Source organism: Neurospora tetrasperma, assembly GCF_000213175.1.
Source record: "Neurospora tetrasperma FGSC 2508 unplaced genomic scaffold NEUTE1scaffold_3, whole genome shotgun sequence".
NCBI lineage: Eukaryota > Fungi > Ascomycota > Sordariomycetes > Sordariales > Sordariaceae > Neurospora > Neurospora tetrasperma.
In genome coordinates this window covers 3,134,146-3,151,139 of record NW_009799101.1, presented here as the reverse complement: position 1 = coordinate 3,151,139, position 16,994 = coordinate 3,134,146, and the positions used below count along the sequence as shown (strand labels likewise).

The window sequence follows — 16,994 nt, the reverse complement described above, 5'->3', positions numbered from 1 at the left end:
CAACTATTTCGGTGGACTGAGTAACCTTTGCAAAGTCTTCGAACGGCCTAACTTCCTACTTGAGTTTAATTCCTCAAAACCCCTCCCGTGCCCCTGCTGCTGAAGGATGGGATTCTCTGGGTTCAAAATGAGCGTGGGCGCCGGCGACTCGGTACCTTCCGTATTCCACGAGATGAATCAACTCTTTTTCCTTCTGACTTCTTAACGTTTCTCTCTGTCTTGCCTGCGAGACAATTTCCAACCATGAGTACCTCGGCAAAAAGAAAGGCAGTGTCGCCAACTCCTGGATCTTCACCTCCGGCGAGGCCGGCGCCTGCTGGCCCGACATCTCCCGCCGCCGGATCGCCGGAGGCTGCTGGCGTATCATCATTTCCGGCCGCACCAGCCAACACAGATGATGCACTCACCGGTGCACATTGGCTTCAACAGGGAATGCCAGAAGAGGATGATCAAGACGCAGACTCCAGCCTGGGAAGCGATGTCGAAAGCTCAACTGCTTCTATCTCATCGAGCATTTTCAACTACCGTATGATCAATGGTCGTACCTATCACAGTGACGCTGTAACGGACATAGAATATTGGGCGCCCAACGATGAGAAGCATCTCGACAGCTTGGAGATTTATTATCATGGTGTCGAGTTGCTCAACGACCATCAGCTGCACATGTCGCCGCTCAAAGACAATATCGAACGTGTTATTGACATCGGTACAGGCGCGGGCTTCTGGGCGATTGATTTCGCTGACAAGTATCCCAACTGTGAGGTGATTGGCACCGATATCTCGCCCATGCAACCCAGCTGGGTGCCGCCCAATCTAAACTTCGAGATTAGTGATGCCTCGAAAGAGTGGACTTACAAGCCGAACTATTTCGATCTTGTTCATGTTCGATTTTTTGTGGGCGCAATCGAGGATTGGAACGCGTTCTATAGAGAGGCATTCAAAGTCTGCAAGCCGGGTGGCTGGATTGAACATTACGACCATTCGCCCGTTGTAACTTCTGACGACGGAAGCGTGGTCCCGGGGTCTGCTATGGATACGTATGGCAAGGTGCTCGCGGAGGCTGCTCGGAGAATTGGAAGATCAGCTACCCTTGCCGACGACGATACCATGGAGGAAGGATTGAAGGCGGCTGGGTTTGTTAACATCCAGACGAAGAGGATGAAAGTGAGTTTAACATCCTATCCACTCAGTGATTGACAGACAGGACCAAACACTCTTCTTTCGCGCATTGGCAGCAATTATGCTGGATCTTTCTTGTCAATCACAATATCTGTTTGAGCAGTCGGGATTCAGCTGACCTGTGGACACAGATGCCGTTATCTCCCTGGTCGGATGACAAGAAGTTAAAGGAGGTCGGGCTGTGCGCTTATTCCACACTCTCGGCAGATGTCGAAGGCGTCGTCCAGTACCTGTTCGGTAACGTCATGGGCTGGACGCCGGAGGAGATCAGCGTGTTTGCTGCTCATATGCGCCGCGAGCTGAAGGACAAGAACATCCATGGATACTACCATTGGAAGTATGTATGGGCGCAGAAACCAGAGGACGCTCAGTAATTTCAGGTGGTCGACCCAGGAGTGTCATGGGAGCCGAGTATACGGGGGCTGGCAGTTGTGTATACTTTGGGATGAAGATTGTGTTGATGTCGACTTGCAACGACTTTAAGCAAAGACGAAGACGATGGAAAGCCCCGCGTGGGAAGGGATAGCGAGAGGGGCCGTGATAATCAGTAGGAAAGGAAAATTGATGTCGCCAGGAGAAAACGTGATCTTATAGCTCGGGCTGTCACGGAATAGCATCTGCTTGCCGAAAACATGTGTGTTTTGTTGAAAGTCTCCAAGCTTGGCTTTGGGGAGGAAGAGGGGACCTAGCTCCCACTGCCGCGGTCACTTTATTGACGACCTCTGATTGGTCAACTGTGTTCGTGCCTAGAACGGTACGTCGGTACCTCCCCAGCCACCACCAACGGCGACCCTTCACGCTTCAGCTGGTCCAGGAGCATGGTCCCCCAACCCCCTGAACACATACATCCGCGCGCATAAGCAGTCACGGTATGATGGCCCCCTGTACCCTACCAAGTCTGTACACTTCGAACTAGTGATTCTTGCTTTATGTTGTAGTTTTTTCATCCGGTTTGAATCTTTTTTTTTGTTGGTTTTTGCTATTTGAGATACCCTTTTCGTTCCGTTGAGCGCATTGTGAGGAGCCTACCTACATAGTATCTGCTTGGGAACCACGGATCGATCGTTCGTTATACAGAAACCGTCTGAGTATTGCTTCCAGACGGTGTTTATGGTCTACATCTATCTGTCAAGTTAAGCAGAGCCAAATTTGACTCTGAGCTAGACGGCCTTAACCAAGATGGCGATTCCTATGGAAAGGTTAGGCGATAGAGGTATGTGCCACATCCATTGTGTTTGAGAAGGGAAGAACATGAGCTCACCAAGAATTTCACAGCCTTCAACCACAGGACGAGTGTAGAAATTGAGAGTGAATATGACCGTTTGCGCGCTGAGGCCCGGGCGGAGGGTGATAAGATGAAGAGGTACTTCGACGAGGTATGTTTCGTCGAACCTTTCATCCGTTTTCTTTCATCTCATCTCATCTCATCTCATCTCATCTCCATCCCATCTCACCTATTGGTTCATCCGATCTCACACATTACCAAAGCCACACCTCACCCCCACCTACTTGTACAGTAGAGTAGGTAACTAACACCTCCCCTCCCTCCAGGCCCACCAAGCCTACGAACGCGGCGACGGCGCCGAAGCCAAAAACCTGTCCAACCTCGGCAAAAAGCACAAAGCCAAGCGGGACGCACTTAACAAACAAGCAGCCGAGTTCATCTTCCGGGAGAACAACCACCCGGAGCGCGTGGCCGCCGACACCATCGACCTGCACGGTCTCTATGTCGAAGAAGCCGAAGACATTTTGGAGGCACGCATCCGCGACGCCCAAGCCCGCGGACAAACGCACCTGCACGTCATCGTCGGCAAAGGTAACCACTCGGCGGGCGGCGTACGCAAAATCGCCCCGCGTGTGGAGCAGGTGTGTCGCGAGATGGGACTCAACTTTGCCGCGGAGGAGAATGAGGGACGGATTTATGTTGATTTGACGGGCGGTAGGGTCGATGGTCTGCCGGGCTTGCCGCAGCAGCCACCGGGGTATCAGCCTGGAGGGGGGTATCAGTCAGAGGGAAGGCCGAACCAGCACCACGGAGGAGGTGGGGGAGGGTATCCGGGACAGCAGCAACAACAGCAGCAGCAGCACGGACAGCAACATCACCAGCAAGGACAGCAGCAGAACCAGCAGGAGGACGATATTTGGGCAGATTTGTTGGGGGCTTGTTTCAAAAAGTGCTGCGTTGTTATGTGAGGGGGATTATGGCAGACGGTGGATGGTATTGGAGGTTACGTGTTATACGGTTTTGGATTTCATGTTGGGTAACGACGACATCGGCTATGTTGGATTTGATGGTAATGATTTTGAGATGAGCGAGCGATTCCAAAAAGTGATTCTGCGCAGTTGGATTGGCTAGACTTAGATATCTGTTTTGAGAGGGTTTTCAAGAGATACCATGTTTGCGAGCGAATGATTGTAGTACTGAAGATGAGATTTTTGTTTGTAGAGACGATAAAGCATCTCCAGAGAGGATCTAACATATTGTCACAACATTTCCGATGAATATACCGTAACGACCTATGGTCAAGCTGGGTTGCCATCTTGAGTTCGTGTGCAAAGGGCAGCGCGAGCGAATATAAACATCAAAACAGTCATGGCAGGACGGGTATACAAATTGAGGAGCCGGAAGCTGAACGACCTTGATTGACCTGACAGTCTGTAATCTATGCCGTTATGTAAACAATCCACGCAGTTAAGAATCTTTTCCAGTCACTCGTCGATGTGCCGTTTCCCTCCTCTTCTTGCTCACTCCACACCTCAGATGCCCATTGCTTGTCTTTCCCGTTTTCCTACTCTTCTGCTTTCTTTGCTCATCATTGGCCTACCCTCCATTCAAAATTTCCGTCTCCAATCGGAAACATGACATGGAATAACGTGTTTTTGAATTGACTGCCGGGAAATCAACCAAAACCCGACTAGAGCACGCCACAAGTGACGCTTGCAAGAAAGAAAATCGCATAACCCAAAAGAGACACTATCAAGAGTTCGTAATCTGTGAATTAAACAACACGGCCAAGAAATAAGAAGTTAAGCTATCATGAAGAGGGCCATGGAAGAGAAAAGAAAGGAAGAAGGCAAAGACCAAAATTAGGCTGGAGGCATTGTCAAATTGCCTCCTGCCTTAAAGAGGAGGGTTTGGGGCTGGACCTGGGTATCGCTGGTAGATTTTCGTCCGTGCCACTATCGACATACGAGTCTGAAGAAAAAATATCAAAGTATCTGTCCCGGCTAAGATTCGTCTTTTCCCCCATTCCATCCAATCAGCCTAATGATAAATTCTCTAGGAAGCCTCCAAACGAAGAAACGGAAAGGTGTTGGTAGTGGTTTTATGTGGATAAGGCTCTTCATGACCCTTGATCCTTCGGAAGAAACCAAAATTCTGCTGTGATATGTCGAAAGGTTATATATGTGGTGATGATACTTTCGCATGCGAATCGGGTAGCAACAGTATATCCACGCAACTGCGTGGTTGTGCGGACAGTAATGACCCATGCTGGGTCCAGGATTGATGGTCGAGTTGCCGGACGGGAAGATTTTTGCGTCGTGAAAAAGCCGCATGATCAGGACGAAGCCGACGGGGCCATATGTATGCCCATAAAGTCCTCTAAGTCCGGAACGAGTGAGAAGTTCTCCAAATGTAGATCAGGGGCGTTTTCTTCCTATGCGCCCGCATCTTCACCCAAGCCCTGCTGGCCAGGTCCTCCGGGGTTCCCTGACTGCTCCTGGGAGCTAATAAGCTCCTCATAGTCGACCATCTTCAACGCCAGTTTTTTGGCAGCGCATTCCATGAGAATAAGTTGCCGGGTAGCCTTGTCCGCGCTCCGTACCTCGGACAGGGCCCGATTCAACATGTGCTGAAGCATTGGATTGCTCATCGAGGGAGCTGCTGGAGCGATAGCACTCACGGGAGCAGGAGCAGCAAGGGCAGCATGGGTACCAAGCGGGTGAGGAGTGCCAAAGCGAAAAGCATTGGGGTCAGCCGAAATATTGATTCCGCCGTTTGCCCCGTTCGGCAAGATCGCCGTATTGTGTTGCTGCTGCTGAGAATTTTGGGGATTGCGCGTTTCTGAGACCGTGGGATTAGTATTATAGCTTATCGTCACACTTGCAAGCATCCGAGGAAAGCTTACCGTGAAAACTGCATCTGGCACCACTGGCGTTAAACCAGCAATTGGCACAGCTGCCACACATCTGGCCGTCCACCACGATGCAGCTAGTCCATGGACCGTGGCCCTTGTGGCAATTCTTACAAGGGACGCGAGCCGGCTCACCAGCAATGTGAGCGAACAAAGCTTCAACATTGCTTCTACGTGCCAGGTTCAGCACTTGCTCAGGGCGCCTCTGCTGGGCAAGACGATGACCCGGCTCACGAGCCAATCTCTTGGCAAGAGCACTCTCGACGTTTAGCTGGCCATAACCGGATTCATGAGCCATATCCTCCGTGCTCTTGGATAGCTGAGGGTCCATTGAGTGCTGATGAGGGGACGGCTGCATCTGCTGGGGCTGGCCCATGGGGGCTACCGGGGGTTGGTGCTGATGTTGATGAGGATGGGCCTGGGGCTGTCCAAGGCCCTGAAGCATATCGGCCTGCTGCTGTTGCTGTTGATGCTGCTGCTGCTGTTGTTGCTGATGGTGTTGATGTTGTTGCTGCTGGTGCTGGTGTTGTTGATGTTGAGAGTGGTCCTGGGGAGAGGGTTGAGGCACACCACCAGGGGCACCTGGGTTACCTAGCATGCCGGCACCACTAAGATCAACATGGCCGCCGAGTCCCGAGTTCGCAGCGGCAGAGGCATCTTGGTCCTCCATCTCAGCGTCAACATCTGGCTCGCCAGTGCCATCATTCAGGGAGCCGGGTTGACCAAGACCCGTCTCCATGACGGCAGCAGCAGCTGCGGCAGCATACTCTTCGGTACCCATCCTGGCCGTAGGGTCGTCGTAGGCGGACGGGTCTGGCTTGAGGGAATCCTGGTCAATATCAGGCTCCTGATGTTGCTCCTGTTGATGCTGAAGATGATCCTGGTTTTGATCTGGCTGATGCTGTTGCAGGTGATGGCTATGGAGGTCGTGCTCCTGAGCCTGCTGATGCTGGAGCTGAAGCTGGGCCTGAAGTTGGGGATGGATCTGGTTAACGTGGTTAGGGTCCTGGTCGGGGCTCAGGTTGGTAGCCAGATTTTGTTGTTGTTGTTGTTGGTGCTGCTGTTGTTGCAGCTGCTGTTGCTGTTGGAACTGCTGGAGCTGAGCTTCGTGAGCAGCAAGCTGCTGGACCAGTTGGCTGTTTCGGACCAGCGAGTGAGGACTGGCGCCAGCGCGAGAACGTGCCGGGGTGGTCGGCTTGGTCACTTTGGTTGGGCCGGGGCCCGGAGTCAGTCGCGAGGCTGGGACTTGGCCTTGGCCGGGGGCAGAGCCGGCCTGAAGTCCCACGGAGCCGACCTGGACCTGGCCGACAGCTCCGGGAACCTGACCGACAGCACCGCGCTGGACACCGGATCCGGGGCCAGCGACAGGGCGGATTGGCGATGGTTTCATACTCGTCCGCTTGGGACCGGGTTGCTGGTACCAGTTGGCAGCAATGACAGGCGGTTACCAGGTGTCGCGAGCTGGTCGTCGCTGTATGGGCTGGTAATGGCGCTTGGTAGGGTGAGTTGGTGTTGAGCAGCTGTCATCAGCTGGTGTTCCAAAGGTCGGGCGACAAGTTTGGGGAGGAGAGGAGAGAAAGGTGCGGGTGTCCAAGGAACGGCTGGATCGGCGGGACACCGCTCGACGGACGCGACATTTTAGCTGGCGGGCAGTCACCGGCAGGCAACCAGCAGCCAAAAGGTGGCGGCAACTGCGAGCCAGTGTCCATCACTCGACTTGTGCAACTGTGCACAGACGCCCACCTGCTATGTCAGAGCGCACAAGCCACAAAACACTGACAACGAAGAATAATGGTCCAATCATGAAATGTGATCCGTGCCTTCTGCCCCTCCCGCCTCGATCCTCGTAGATGGTCAAGTGCCATCAAAAAAAGTGGAGTAAATCGCCCGGTGTAGGAAATCAAATTGTTTCCCCCAAAGTCTAGAAATGGAGCGTGTAAGAGAGTCCGGATGGAGTGGGAATGATGACTAGTATTGATATGATGTATGTCTGTTCACGGTGCTGGCCTGATAGTAATCGTAGAAACGGGAAGTGGGGAATGGATGAAGTTCCGAGTTAGACCACCAGCTGATACCTATCCACATGTATACTGGCGTAGGTCAAAAGCTCTGAACCGAAGCTCACACATTCCATCGATACAATCTGTAAGTCTAGTACACAGTAAGAGCGGGTTCTCTCTGATGATTCATACAGCCCGCAACAGGGACACACCATACTTAGTTTAGTAGTCACTTTTCTGTCTCCGCACCCACCAAGCGCTGCTCCAAACAGCTGTACATCGGAATATACACTTATTGCTGGACAAGACAAGCATGGTATAAAGCCGTTTTCATTCAAATAAGCATGTATTGCTCATTCTTGGTCTCAAAACGCATCCGGACCGCGATGAAGAAGTGGTGCTTTGACTTCGAGGTGAGTGTCTTACATAGGAGACGGCTGTCCAAGTTGTCTTGAGGCTGACATCCGTCTATTACAACAAAGTTATTACACTATTTTATGTTCATAGATATCATATACGCATCCATACAAAAGAACAGATCCAACCATCGCATCACTTCTTCTTGGGATGCGTAAAAGGATGCCCCTTTTCCCTCGCCCACTTCACAATCGTTGAGTTCATCCCCCTCAACACGAAGAAGTAAATGATCGGTATAAACCACCCCATCAACGTATCCAGCACCCAGTTGTTCCTCGGTGACCCGCCCATGATTCCGCACTGCATCAACCTTCCCAGGAACGACACATCGACAAAGTACTTACCAGCCTCCAGCCCCGCAATCGCCCTCCTTGCTACCGTATCCGGGCTCTCTGCCGGCTCGTCCTTCTCCAGCTCCACCGTGATGTCCGGCTTCGTTTGATTCTCCCTCTCGTAGCCCGGCGATACAATCGTGCCGGGATACACAATATGCACCTTGACCGGGTTATCCGGGTAGTAATTGACTTCCATCGTCAGGGTATCCGCCAGTCCTCTCAGCGCCCACTTGGTTGGGGTGTACGGGCCATAGCCCAAAATCGCAAAAAGCGCCAACATTGACGCTGTAAACACCAAGTGCTTCGGCTCTCCCTTGGGTCCCGTGCTGTTCTCGGGTGCCAGCCACTCCCTCAAAATCGCCCGCGACATTTCCGCCGACCCAAAGTAGTTGACGTCCATGTTGCGGCGTGCGGCCGCCATGCTGTCATCGTCGGTCCACAGCAGAGGCGTCGACATGCCGGCCACGCACCAGACGATGTCCGGGGAGCGCCCGCCATTCCAGGCGATGGCTTCGGCGAGAACCGCGGCGGCGTAGTCGTGCTCGGAAACGTCGGCTGAGATGTAAGTGAAGCGTTGTGTGGACGGGTTCTTGGCGGCGGCGCGGACGTCGACGAGGGCTTCTTCAAGGCGCCCGACGTTGCGCGAGACGAGGATGACATTGGCGCCCTTTTGCGAAAGTTGGATGGCCGCTGAGCGGCCCATGCCTTCGGAGGCGCCGGTTAGGAGGACGGTCTGGTAACAGGGGTTGAGTTAGTGTTGCTTGGAGGTCGGGTCAGGTCAGGTTAGGCTTCGGGGCGCATACCCGGCCCTCGACTGGCATGTGGTTTTTGGCGCTGAAGAGACCCATTGTAGCAAATATGCCAATTGCCGCGACGATAGCTGCAACTGGAAGAGACCAGGAGGTGCTGAGGGTTTTCAGTTGTTCCATCAACGGCTCTGAGAAGAAATGATGGTTCATCCTTAGATCGTGGAAGAAGATCGGGCTCGAGGAAATTGTTGACGCGGCGCGCCTAAGCTATTCTAGAGAACGAACGAGTACCTCTACGGCGTAAATTTAGTGGATGCTGTCAGCAGTTCCCATCTTACTGGAGCTTACACCCCTGTCTGTAAGTGACTTGTTGATGGGTGATGATTTGGCCGATTTCTTCGCATTCCGTAAGAAAATTGAAGCTTCTGGGAAGATATGCAGAGTTTTACGCTTTCGAGTCTTCAGAAGCGGTTTTCTCTACTGTCATAACCCATTGAGGTCATGTCAACGTAAATCTGGCAGGCCTGGGGGGGCATCTTGGAGCTTCCCGTCGACCCTGAGGACGGGATGGAAGCTTTGACCATTTCAGATGTAACTGTGGAGCATCTTCAATTGTGGGGTCAGGCGGCCTGCATAAGAGTGGAGCTGGGCGGTCGAGGTCCCGCTGGGAATGGATCGCAAATTGACAAGAGCAAAAAAATTCTGCCGCTTCAACATTTGTTGCCCGCCTAGCGAACGAACCCACCAGCCCATTCAACGAGCATCTCCAAGTGCTTTTTTGCAGCGTTTTCACGTCAACGTCTCTCAGTCGTGCCAGACACCACCCAACCCGCCTGAATTGATAAACGCGACACAACCGCGAAAATGGCCAAGAAGAGAAAAGCCCCGAGACCGACCGGCCCCGCCGAGCCTCGCGAGGTCGACGCCAAGGACGCCCGCCTTACCGTCAAGACTTACAAAGATGTCGCCAACTCCGAAGACGAATACTGGGAGAACCAGGATCGCATCGACTTTGACGACAGCGATGATGGCAGACAATCCAAGCGCAGGCGCCAAGATAAGGAGGAGGAGTTCCTAGAGGCTTCTGACGAGGAGGTTTTCGAGGAGAACGAATCCGATGAGGAGAGCGAACACGAAGACGCCGCGCCCGCGAAGGGCAAGAAGGTCAAGACAACAGTACTTTCCGACGAAGAGATGGGTGGTGAAGAGGAGGAAGAAGGCGACGAAGGATGGTGGGGTTCCTCCAGAAAGGACTACTACAATGCCGACCAGATCGAAACCGAGGCCGATGCCTTGGAGGAAGAGGCTGAGGCAAAGAGGCTCCAAGCCAAGAAGTTAGCCAAGATGTCCGAGGCCGATTTCGCGTTCGACGAGAGCGAATGGCTAGGAACCAAGGAGGAGGCCGAGGGAGAGGAGGACGTCATTACCGAAAAACTCAACGAGATCGAAGTCACAGAGGACATGGGGCCGGAAGAAAGATACAAGCTTCTACAGAGCCGATATCCCGAGTTTGACTACCTGGCGCAGGAGTTTAGGGAGCTGCAGCCGATTCTCACAACTCTTCAAAAAGAGGCCGAGGGCAAGCCTGCCAAGTCTCTGGAGATGGTCAAGTTCTGGACTCTTGGGTGTTACATCGCTTCACTCGCCAGTTATTTCGCTATTCTGACTTCGCCAGCAAGAGACAGCCAAGGTGTTTCCAAGACGATCAGCCCTACGGAACTCAGGGACCACGAGGTTATGGGCACCTTAATGAGCTGTCGCGAGGCCTGGCTCAAGGTCAAGGAACTTAAGCCGCTCAAGAGCGTCTCCTCGACCAGTGGCATGCTTTCGCCACCCGAAGATGAGGGCGAGTATGATGACCTGTCTGACGACGATATGGAGGACTTCAAGAAGATGCTCAAGAAGAACAAGCGCGAATCCAAGACTGAGCTCAAGGCCAAGGCCAAAAAGGAGGCCGAGAAGGCCAAGAAGGCCAGGGCTGTCGAGCAGTCTCTTGCCGATCTCTCCAGTTTGCTTGAAACCACCAAGACGGCAACCAAGGCCAGCAAGAAGTCTGTCAAGGTCGACAAGCGCGATGACGATGAGCGCTCCGACTTTGGTGACGAGGAGATCCTTGAAGCTCACGTGGCCAAGGAGAAGGCTGCTCGCAAGAAGAGTCTCAAATTCTACACCTCCCAGATTGTGTCCAAATCCGCCAAGCGTGCGGATGCGGGTCGCAACGCCGGTGGTGATGACGATCTTCCCTATCGTGAGAGATTTGTAAGTCGGCCATTGCCCAAACATTCCATGTTGTTATATGCTGACTTTTGCGCAGAGAGACAGACAAGCACGGCTCAACGCCGAGGCCGAGAAGCGCGGCAAGAAGGACAGCAAGCACGGCGCCGTGCTGGGCGAGGGCGACAGCGACGACGAGGACAAGGCCGTTGCCAAGCAGGTGCGCGGCGAGGAGGACGAGTACTACGACATGGTGGCGCACAACGCGGCCAAGAAGAAGGAGGACAAGGCGGCCAAGTACGAGGCTTTGGCGGCGGCCAAGGGCGCCCGAGTCGTGGAGGAGACGACGATCGGCCCCGACGGCAAGCGCCAAATCAACTACCAGATCCAGAAGAACAAGGGCCTCACGCCGCATCGCAAGAAGGAAAACCGCAACCCGCGTGTCAAGAAGAGGATGAAGTACGCGGAGAAGCAGAAGAAGCTCAAGAGTGTCAAGGCCGTGTACAAGGGCGGCGAGGGCAAGGGCGGGTACCAGGGAGAACTGTCGGGTATCAAGACCGGCTTGGTCAAGAGTATCAAGCTTTCTTGATAGGGCTCTGGTTGTCGTGGTTGTTGGACTGGTTTGTAGTACTCTGGGTATATCATGCATGTATAGATTTTTGGGTTGTTGATAATCATGGCCTCAACGGAAATGGAAAAAAGGGGGCTTGCACACACAATGGCATTGCATTTCTTGAACACACTCGATACCTTTTCAAAATCAACAATATCCGTTATTCTCAAATAGGAGGTCGTCGGTACTGGCACCCTGTTCAATCGTGTTGTACAGGTCCATAGTAAAAACCCGCGTCTGAGAACAGGGTCCTACAAGAATCCCTCAAGGTTTTTTTCTTTTTTTTTTTTTCTTGTCACAGTTCATAATTCCTCTTCGTTTCTGTGCCCCTCCCTTGACATTTTTTTGCGTGTCAAGATTTGAAAGGGTGAAAGGCGACGTGGACTCGGAAAGGATACAAGGCCTGAGAGGGAGCCAGTAGGAGCTCTGGGACGAATCAATGCAAATGCCAAAATCTCAACTTTGGATCAAATGTAACACCACCACATGATGAATTATTAGATTGGGCAATTTTTGAACAAACACACCATCCTAAGCCGAACATTCTGGGTTTATTATCTTCAGTATCTTCAACACGGATAGTTCAAGAAGTAGAGGTAGTTTTTGGGATGAAACACTGGAATGTTAGAGCAATGATTATAGGACATGTCACATTATTTTTCCAGTCCATCATGACTTTTCAAACCCAACAAACAGGCAGAAGGAAGAGTTCTAAACCAACAGTCTGCTTTCGGTCTATCAGAAACCCGGGTTTCCCTCGATGGGTTCTCATGCTGTTGTTGGATGTTGTTGTACTAGGGTTTCATCTAGCGGTTGACGTACCCCACAAGATCCACAGCACGGGATGCTTGAGCCGCCTGAGACGTGCATGTTTTTAAGGGCTCTTTTGCCGCCGCCGAGGATGCATTACACGTATCTTGCAGGCGGGTCAACCTTGGGTCTTGGGGGAACCGGTTTGCGGATGAAGAGGCAAAGGATTTAAAACTAGTCATGCGACCATCAGACTTTTCACCATGTATGACTCGAATTGGATTGTAACCAGGTCGACTCTTTCCTTTGTCCAGCCCTTTTTGTTGACTTTGCATTTTGCATCGTTATCTTGAGCCTCACTTCAGTTTGTACTCTATAACTCTTTGACCGACCGCTCATGAATCCTCAGGGCGGCTCTCAATTGAAGTGACGTATCTCCTATCTACCAAACCCACAAAACAAGGACACAACAAAGAGCGAGGTGAACTGGGCTTCCAAGTTCCAACGAATCTTTGGGGCAAACAACTCAATCGATAAGGCGGGAGAGCAAAGCGCATCAACAAGCGTCTTCATTCATCAACCATCGCATCCTTCCTTACGCTTAAACCCACAAGATTCGTCAACCTGTACCTATCAAGAGACGGTTGCACAAAACAGTGAGACAGCATTACACGCGGTCCTACGGACAACAGCAGCCACCATGGCGCCCCCGACCGAACTCCTCAACCTCGACGTCGAGGCCATATCGGGGATCCTCGGGTAGGTCTCATTCCACTCCCAATTAACTTCACCTTCTCCATCTTACTAAACCCTCCCAACAGCTCCGTATCAATAGCATGCTGGGTCGTCGTCTTCTCCCCGCAAATCATCGAAAACTTCCGCCGCTCATCCGCCGACGGGCTCTCCATCCAATTCATCATCATCTGGTTAACGGGCGATGTCTTCAACATCTTGGGCGCCGTATTGCAAGGGGTCCTGCCGACCATGCTCATCTTGGCCATTTATTACACCATTGCCGACGTGGTGCTTTTGGCGCAATGTTTCTATTATCGGGGATTTACCTGGCGGGATGAAGTGGTTCCCACCATTGCCATTGACTCCGACGACAGTGAAGCTGCTTCAGAGCGTGATATGGGGAGCAGACGCGGAAAGAACAAGGGTAAGGGGAGGGCTGATGGTAGTCGGGGGACGTCGAGCGATGAAGGAAGAAGAAGGGTAGGAGAAGATTTGGAATCGGGACCGGATGAACGTACCGCTTTGCTGGGAGGAGCAAGAGAAAGAGGAAATGCAGGCGTGTCATCCTCATCCGCGAGCACTATCACCAGCACTACCTTAACTCCTCACCACCAACACAACGGACATACCGGTCACGGCCACCACCTTAGAGTCGGCGGCGGCGGCGGCGGCGGCGATCTCTACCCCTACGACGGTACCGGCGAAGGTCGCGGGTCCAGCTGGTCGCATCTCTCGCCCGCGGTCCCCCTCGTCGACGACGCCGACCTCGAAGCCGAAATCCTGCAGCAACCGCGCGGGCGCAACGGCAACAACCGTGCACGACCTGCTGCTGCCGGTCCCACGAAGCTGCAATCCTTCCTGTTCAACCTCATGGCCATCCTCATGGTTTGCGCAGCCGGCGTGATGGGCTGGTTTCTGTCTCGGGAGTATTACCCACAACAACCATCATATGAACCTCCTCCATCTTCCGATCCCCAAGACGGCGGCCTCCCCAAAACAGGAGTCGAGTTCTCCTTTTGGGGTCAAATCTACGGCTACCTCTCCGCCATCCTCTACCTCGGTTCTCGACTTCCCCAGCTACTTCTCAACTTCCGGCGCAAGTCCACCGAGGGTGTGTCGATGTTGTTCTTCCTGTTTGCCTGCCTGGGCAACTTGACCTATGTCTTATCCATCTTGGCCTACGACGGATCGTCGGAATGCGCTGCTGGCCCGGGCGATTGCGAGGATGGAGAGCCAGGCAAGATTTACTGGCACTATGTGCTGATCAACATGAGTTGGTTGGCGGGCAGCGCGGGGACATTGTTGTTGGATGCGGCGATTTTTATACAATTCTTTTTGTATAGTAACGAGGAGGTTTGGAGTGATGATGAGGATGATAGTGAGTGGGATAGTGAAAGTGGGAGTGGGAGTGATGGGTGTAGTGTGATTAGCGAGAGGAGTGGAACGGTTAGTGAGGATGGGCAGGCAGGGGTTGAGCAGGGCCAGGAAAGTGATGGGAGGGGGTGGGATAGTGATGATGAGAGAAGTAAATTGGATGAGGCTGAGATGAGAGGTAGGAGGAGGAGGGCGGAGAGGGATGCCGGGGTGAGGGGAGGTGCGTCTGTGGGTGCGGGTGGAAGTGAGAGTGGGAAGCTATGAGGGAGGTAAATGCTTCACATGTTTGGGTTTCAAAAAATGGTTGACGGACGTATGACGAAAGGCAAAACGGGAAATGGGCGGGCATATATGGGCGTTTAGGATGACGTTCTGGATCATACAACTTGGATCAAGGCTCTTACATCGTTGCAAAATGAGATATACAACCATTCCCTCATCATCCTCTTCTCCACTCACAAGCCTACACAATTCCCCCCTTTAAAGCTTATGCCTCTTCTTCCCGCTCGCAATTTTCTCAAACTCCCCCTGCGGCACTCCACTAACAAACCTGTCCAACCCTGCCATCACCTCCGCCACATTCTGCGCATCATACACATCCCTCTCAGGCCTTCTAATCAGGCTCTTGATCCCTAACAAACTATCTCCGACCAAATGATCTCCCAACCTTTCCTCAATTTCCTTTAACACCAACCCCTTAAACTTTTTCGTCTCTCCCCTTCCGACTTCCTCAAAGCACTTGGTCACAAACCCGGTCTGCACCAGCTCCTCCTTTGTAATTTTCTTACTCATAATCAACGCCTCGTTAGCCTTGGGTAGACCCAATCGCTGGACAAGACCGCGAGAGGCGCCTCCCTCGGCTACTAGACCGAGTGACGAGAAGGGGGTGAGCAGAAAAGTGGAGGGGACGCAGTAGATGAAGTCGGCGAAGGAAACCAAAGCGGCGGAGAGGCCGATGACGGGCCCATTGAGACCAACGATAAGAATCTTGGGGTGCGTATAGAAGGCCTGGGTGATGTTGAGGTTGTTGGCGACGAAGTTGCGGAGCCAGTGGTTGTGGATGGCGTCTTGAGAGGAGAGACCTTCGGAGGGGGCGACGTTGGATCTGGAGATGGAGACGTCGGCACCTCTATGTATGGGGACATGCATATTAGTTGATTGTTAATTTATGAAAAGTGACAAAATGGATTATACTTGGGGGCTTGATGCGGTGTTACATAGTGCCGGTTGTGGCGGTCAGGGGAAGAGGTAATGGGAAGTAAAGGCTTACGCAGAAAAGTAACGGCCGGTGCCAATGATCAGGGTAATGTAGACCTCATCGTGGGTCGCAACCTCGCGTAGCCGTTGAGCCAGATCGTAGTATTGCATCTGGGTGAGGGCGTTGAGTTTCTTTTCATTGTTGATGGTGATGATGGCCAGTCGGCCCTTGTACTCGACATTGATGACTGACGGTTCCGCCATGGCTCCGTATTGGTGGGACTACCTATTTTGAATTTTCTGGACTGAAGCTGTGTTGAAAGCAAAAGAGAGGAAGAAGTGAGAGAGATCTTGATATGCAAGACTCCAAAAGATGGAATTCCTTCCCCGGATGCCGAGAATGAGACGAACCCCTGTTTACGCGGGGCCAGCGGGCATGGAACTGTGAAGATGTTCCCCACAATGCGGGGGTGGAGACGGTCATGCCTCGGCTATCCACTTTGGCCCTATGAAGACGGGAGTTAGTCATTATGATATTAACATGGTCTTTCTCCTTTGGCAAGTCAATGGATGATGGGGAGTTGAGGATGTGTTTGGAAAGGTGGTCAGAACGAGGTTACCTAGGTAGGTTTTGAAGTTGAAGGATTGCACTATCCAGTCTAGAATAAATCATCCACCACTCCGGGATATTTACCTAGCGGAAGACTGTCTTCTCAGACCAATCAATCCATTAGAATCACCACATTGATTTACATTCCTCGCAGTATTCAAAGTGATTGCAAAGCCCAACTTTCATACCTCGGATTACGCTTTTATACGATTAGTGATCAGGCGGGTCAACCTATGCGCACTACAGCAGTCCTTATCTTGACCTACCTGGTCATCCATCTATCAGAACCGTCAGGGATCAGGGACGGTAATAACCGTCAGAGTACTGAAATAATGCTGAACCTGATGGTATGGCGGCTTGGACTGCTGACCGTTTGTAACATATGAAATTGACGGCGTAATGAAAAGAAATAATCGGGTAGTTGCTGAAAACAATGGATCTTTATCACGCAATGGACGAAGCTCCAACTCGATGTACACCTATGTACGGTCCTCTTCCGCGACCTGTAGGAGCGCCTCCACGGCTGTCTTTTTCTCCTCGTATCCTCCTTATCCTCACCAAGGGCGAGCAGCCATCAGGGGCTTGATCGTTCCCTTTTCGAAACAAAGAAAATAGCCCTTAGCAACCTGTTCCCTGTCATCCAAGGCGACGGGAATCCTTCCCTCAAAAGAAATAGCTTCCAAGT

General features: G+C 52.3%; 7 protein-coding genes across 7 annotated transcripts; 4 read left to right on the top strand and 3 right to left on the bottom strand.

Moving 5' to 3' along the window:
• Positions 1-189: 189 nt before the first annotated feature.
• NEUTE1DRAFT_146482 (uncharacterized protein) lies at positions 190-1,828 on the top strand (the record flags this gene model as incomplete). The annotated part of the gene is made up of 2 exons (XM_009852775.1): positions 190-1,164; positions 1,311-1,828. 2 exons carry the CDS (start codon positions 244-246, stop codon positions 1,551-1,553), a joined length of 1,164 nt encoding a protein of 387 aa, XP_009851077.1.
• Positions 1,829-2,197: 369 nt separating this feature from the next.
• Positions 2,198-3,601, top strand: NEUTE1DRAFT_82119 (uncharacterized protein; the record flags this gene model as incomplete). The annotated part of the gene is made up of 3 exons (XM_009852774.1): positions 2,198-2,392; positions 2,455-2,555; positions 2,731-3,601. 3 exons carry the CDS (start codon positions 2,359-2,361, stop codon positions 3,370-3,372), a joined length of 777 nt encoding a protein of 258 aa, XP_009851076.1.
• Positions 3,602-4,076: 475 nt separating this feature from the next.
• Positions 4,077-5,963, bottom strand: NEUTE1DRAFT_122326 (uncharacterized protein; the record flags this gene model as incomplete). The annotated part of the gene is made up of 2 exons (XM_009852773.1): positions 4,077-5,245; positions 5,310-5,963. 2 exons carry the CDS (start codon positions 5,911-5,913, stop codon positions 4,839-4,841), a joined length of 1,011 nt encoding a protein of 336 aa, XP_009851075.1.
• Positions 5,964-7,779: 1,816 nt separating this feature from the next.
• Positions 7,780-8,994, bottom strand: NEUTE1DRAFT_146479 (uncharacterized protein; the record flags this gene model as incomplete). The annotated part of the gene is made up of 2 exons (XM_009852772.1): positions 7,780-8,800; positions 8,871-8,994. 2 exons carry the CDS (start codon positions 8,913-8,915, stop codon positions 7,868-7,870), a joined length of 978 nt encoding a protein of 325 aa, XP_009851074.1.
• Positions 8,995-9,680: 686 nt separating this feature from the next.
• On the top strand, positions 9,681-11,753 carry NEUTE1DRAFT_82114 (uncharacterized protein; the record flags this gene model as incomplete). The annotated part of the gene is made up of 2 exons (XM_009852771.1): positions 9,681-11,075; positions 11,131-11,753. The coding sequence occupies 2 exons, from the start codon at positions 9,681-9,683 to the stop codon at positions 11,617-11,619; spliced, it is 1,884 nt and encodes a 627-aa protein (XP_009851073.1).
• Positions 11,754-13,093: 1,340 nt separating this feature from the next.
• On the top strand, positions 13,094-14,940 carry NEUTE1DRAFT_82110 (uncharacterized protein; the record flags this gene model as incomplete). The annotated part of the gene is made up of 3 exons (XM_009852770.1): positions 13,094-13,152; positions 13,215-13,552; positions 13,781-14,940. The coding sequence occupies 3 exons, from the start codon at positions 13,094-13,096 to the stop codon at positions 14,764-14,766; spliced, it is 1,383 nt and encodes a 460-aa protein (XP_009851072.1).
• NEUTE1DRAFT_146476 (uncharacterized protein) lies at positions 14,914-15,963 on the bottom strand (the record flags this gene model as incomplete). The annotated part of the gene is made up of 2 exons (XM_009852769.1): positions 14,914-15,631; positions 15,773-15,963. 2 exons carry the CDS (start codon positions 15,961-15,963, stop codon positions 14,983-14,985), a joined length of 840 nt encoding a protein of 279 aa, XP_009851071.1.
• Positions 15,964-16,994: the final 1,031 nt, after the last annotated feature.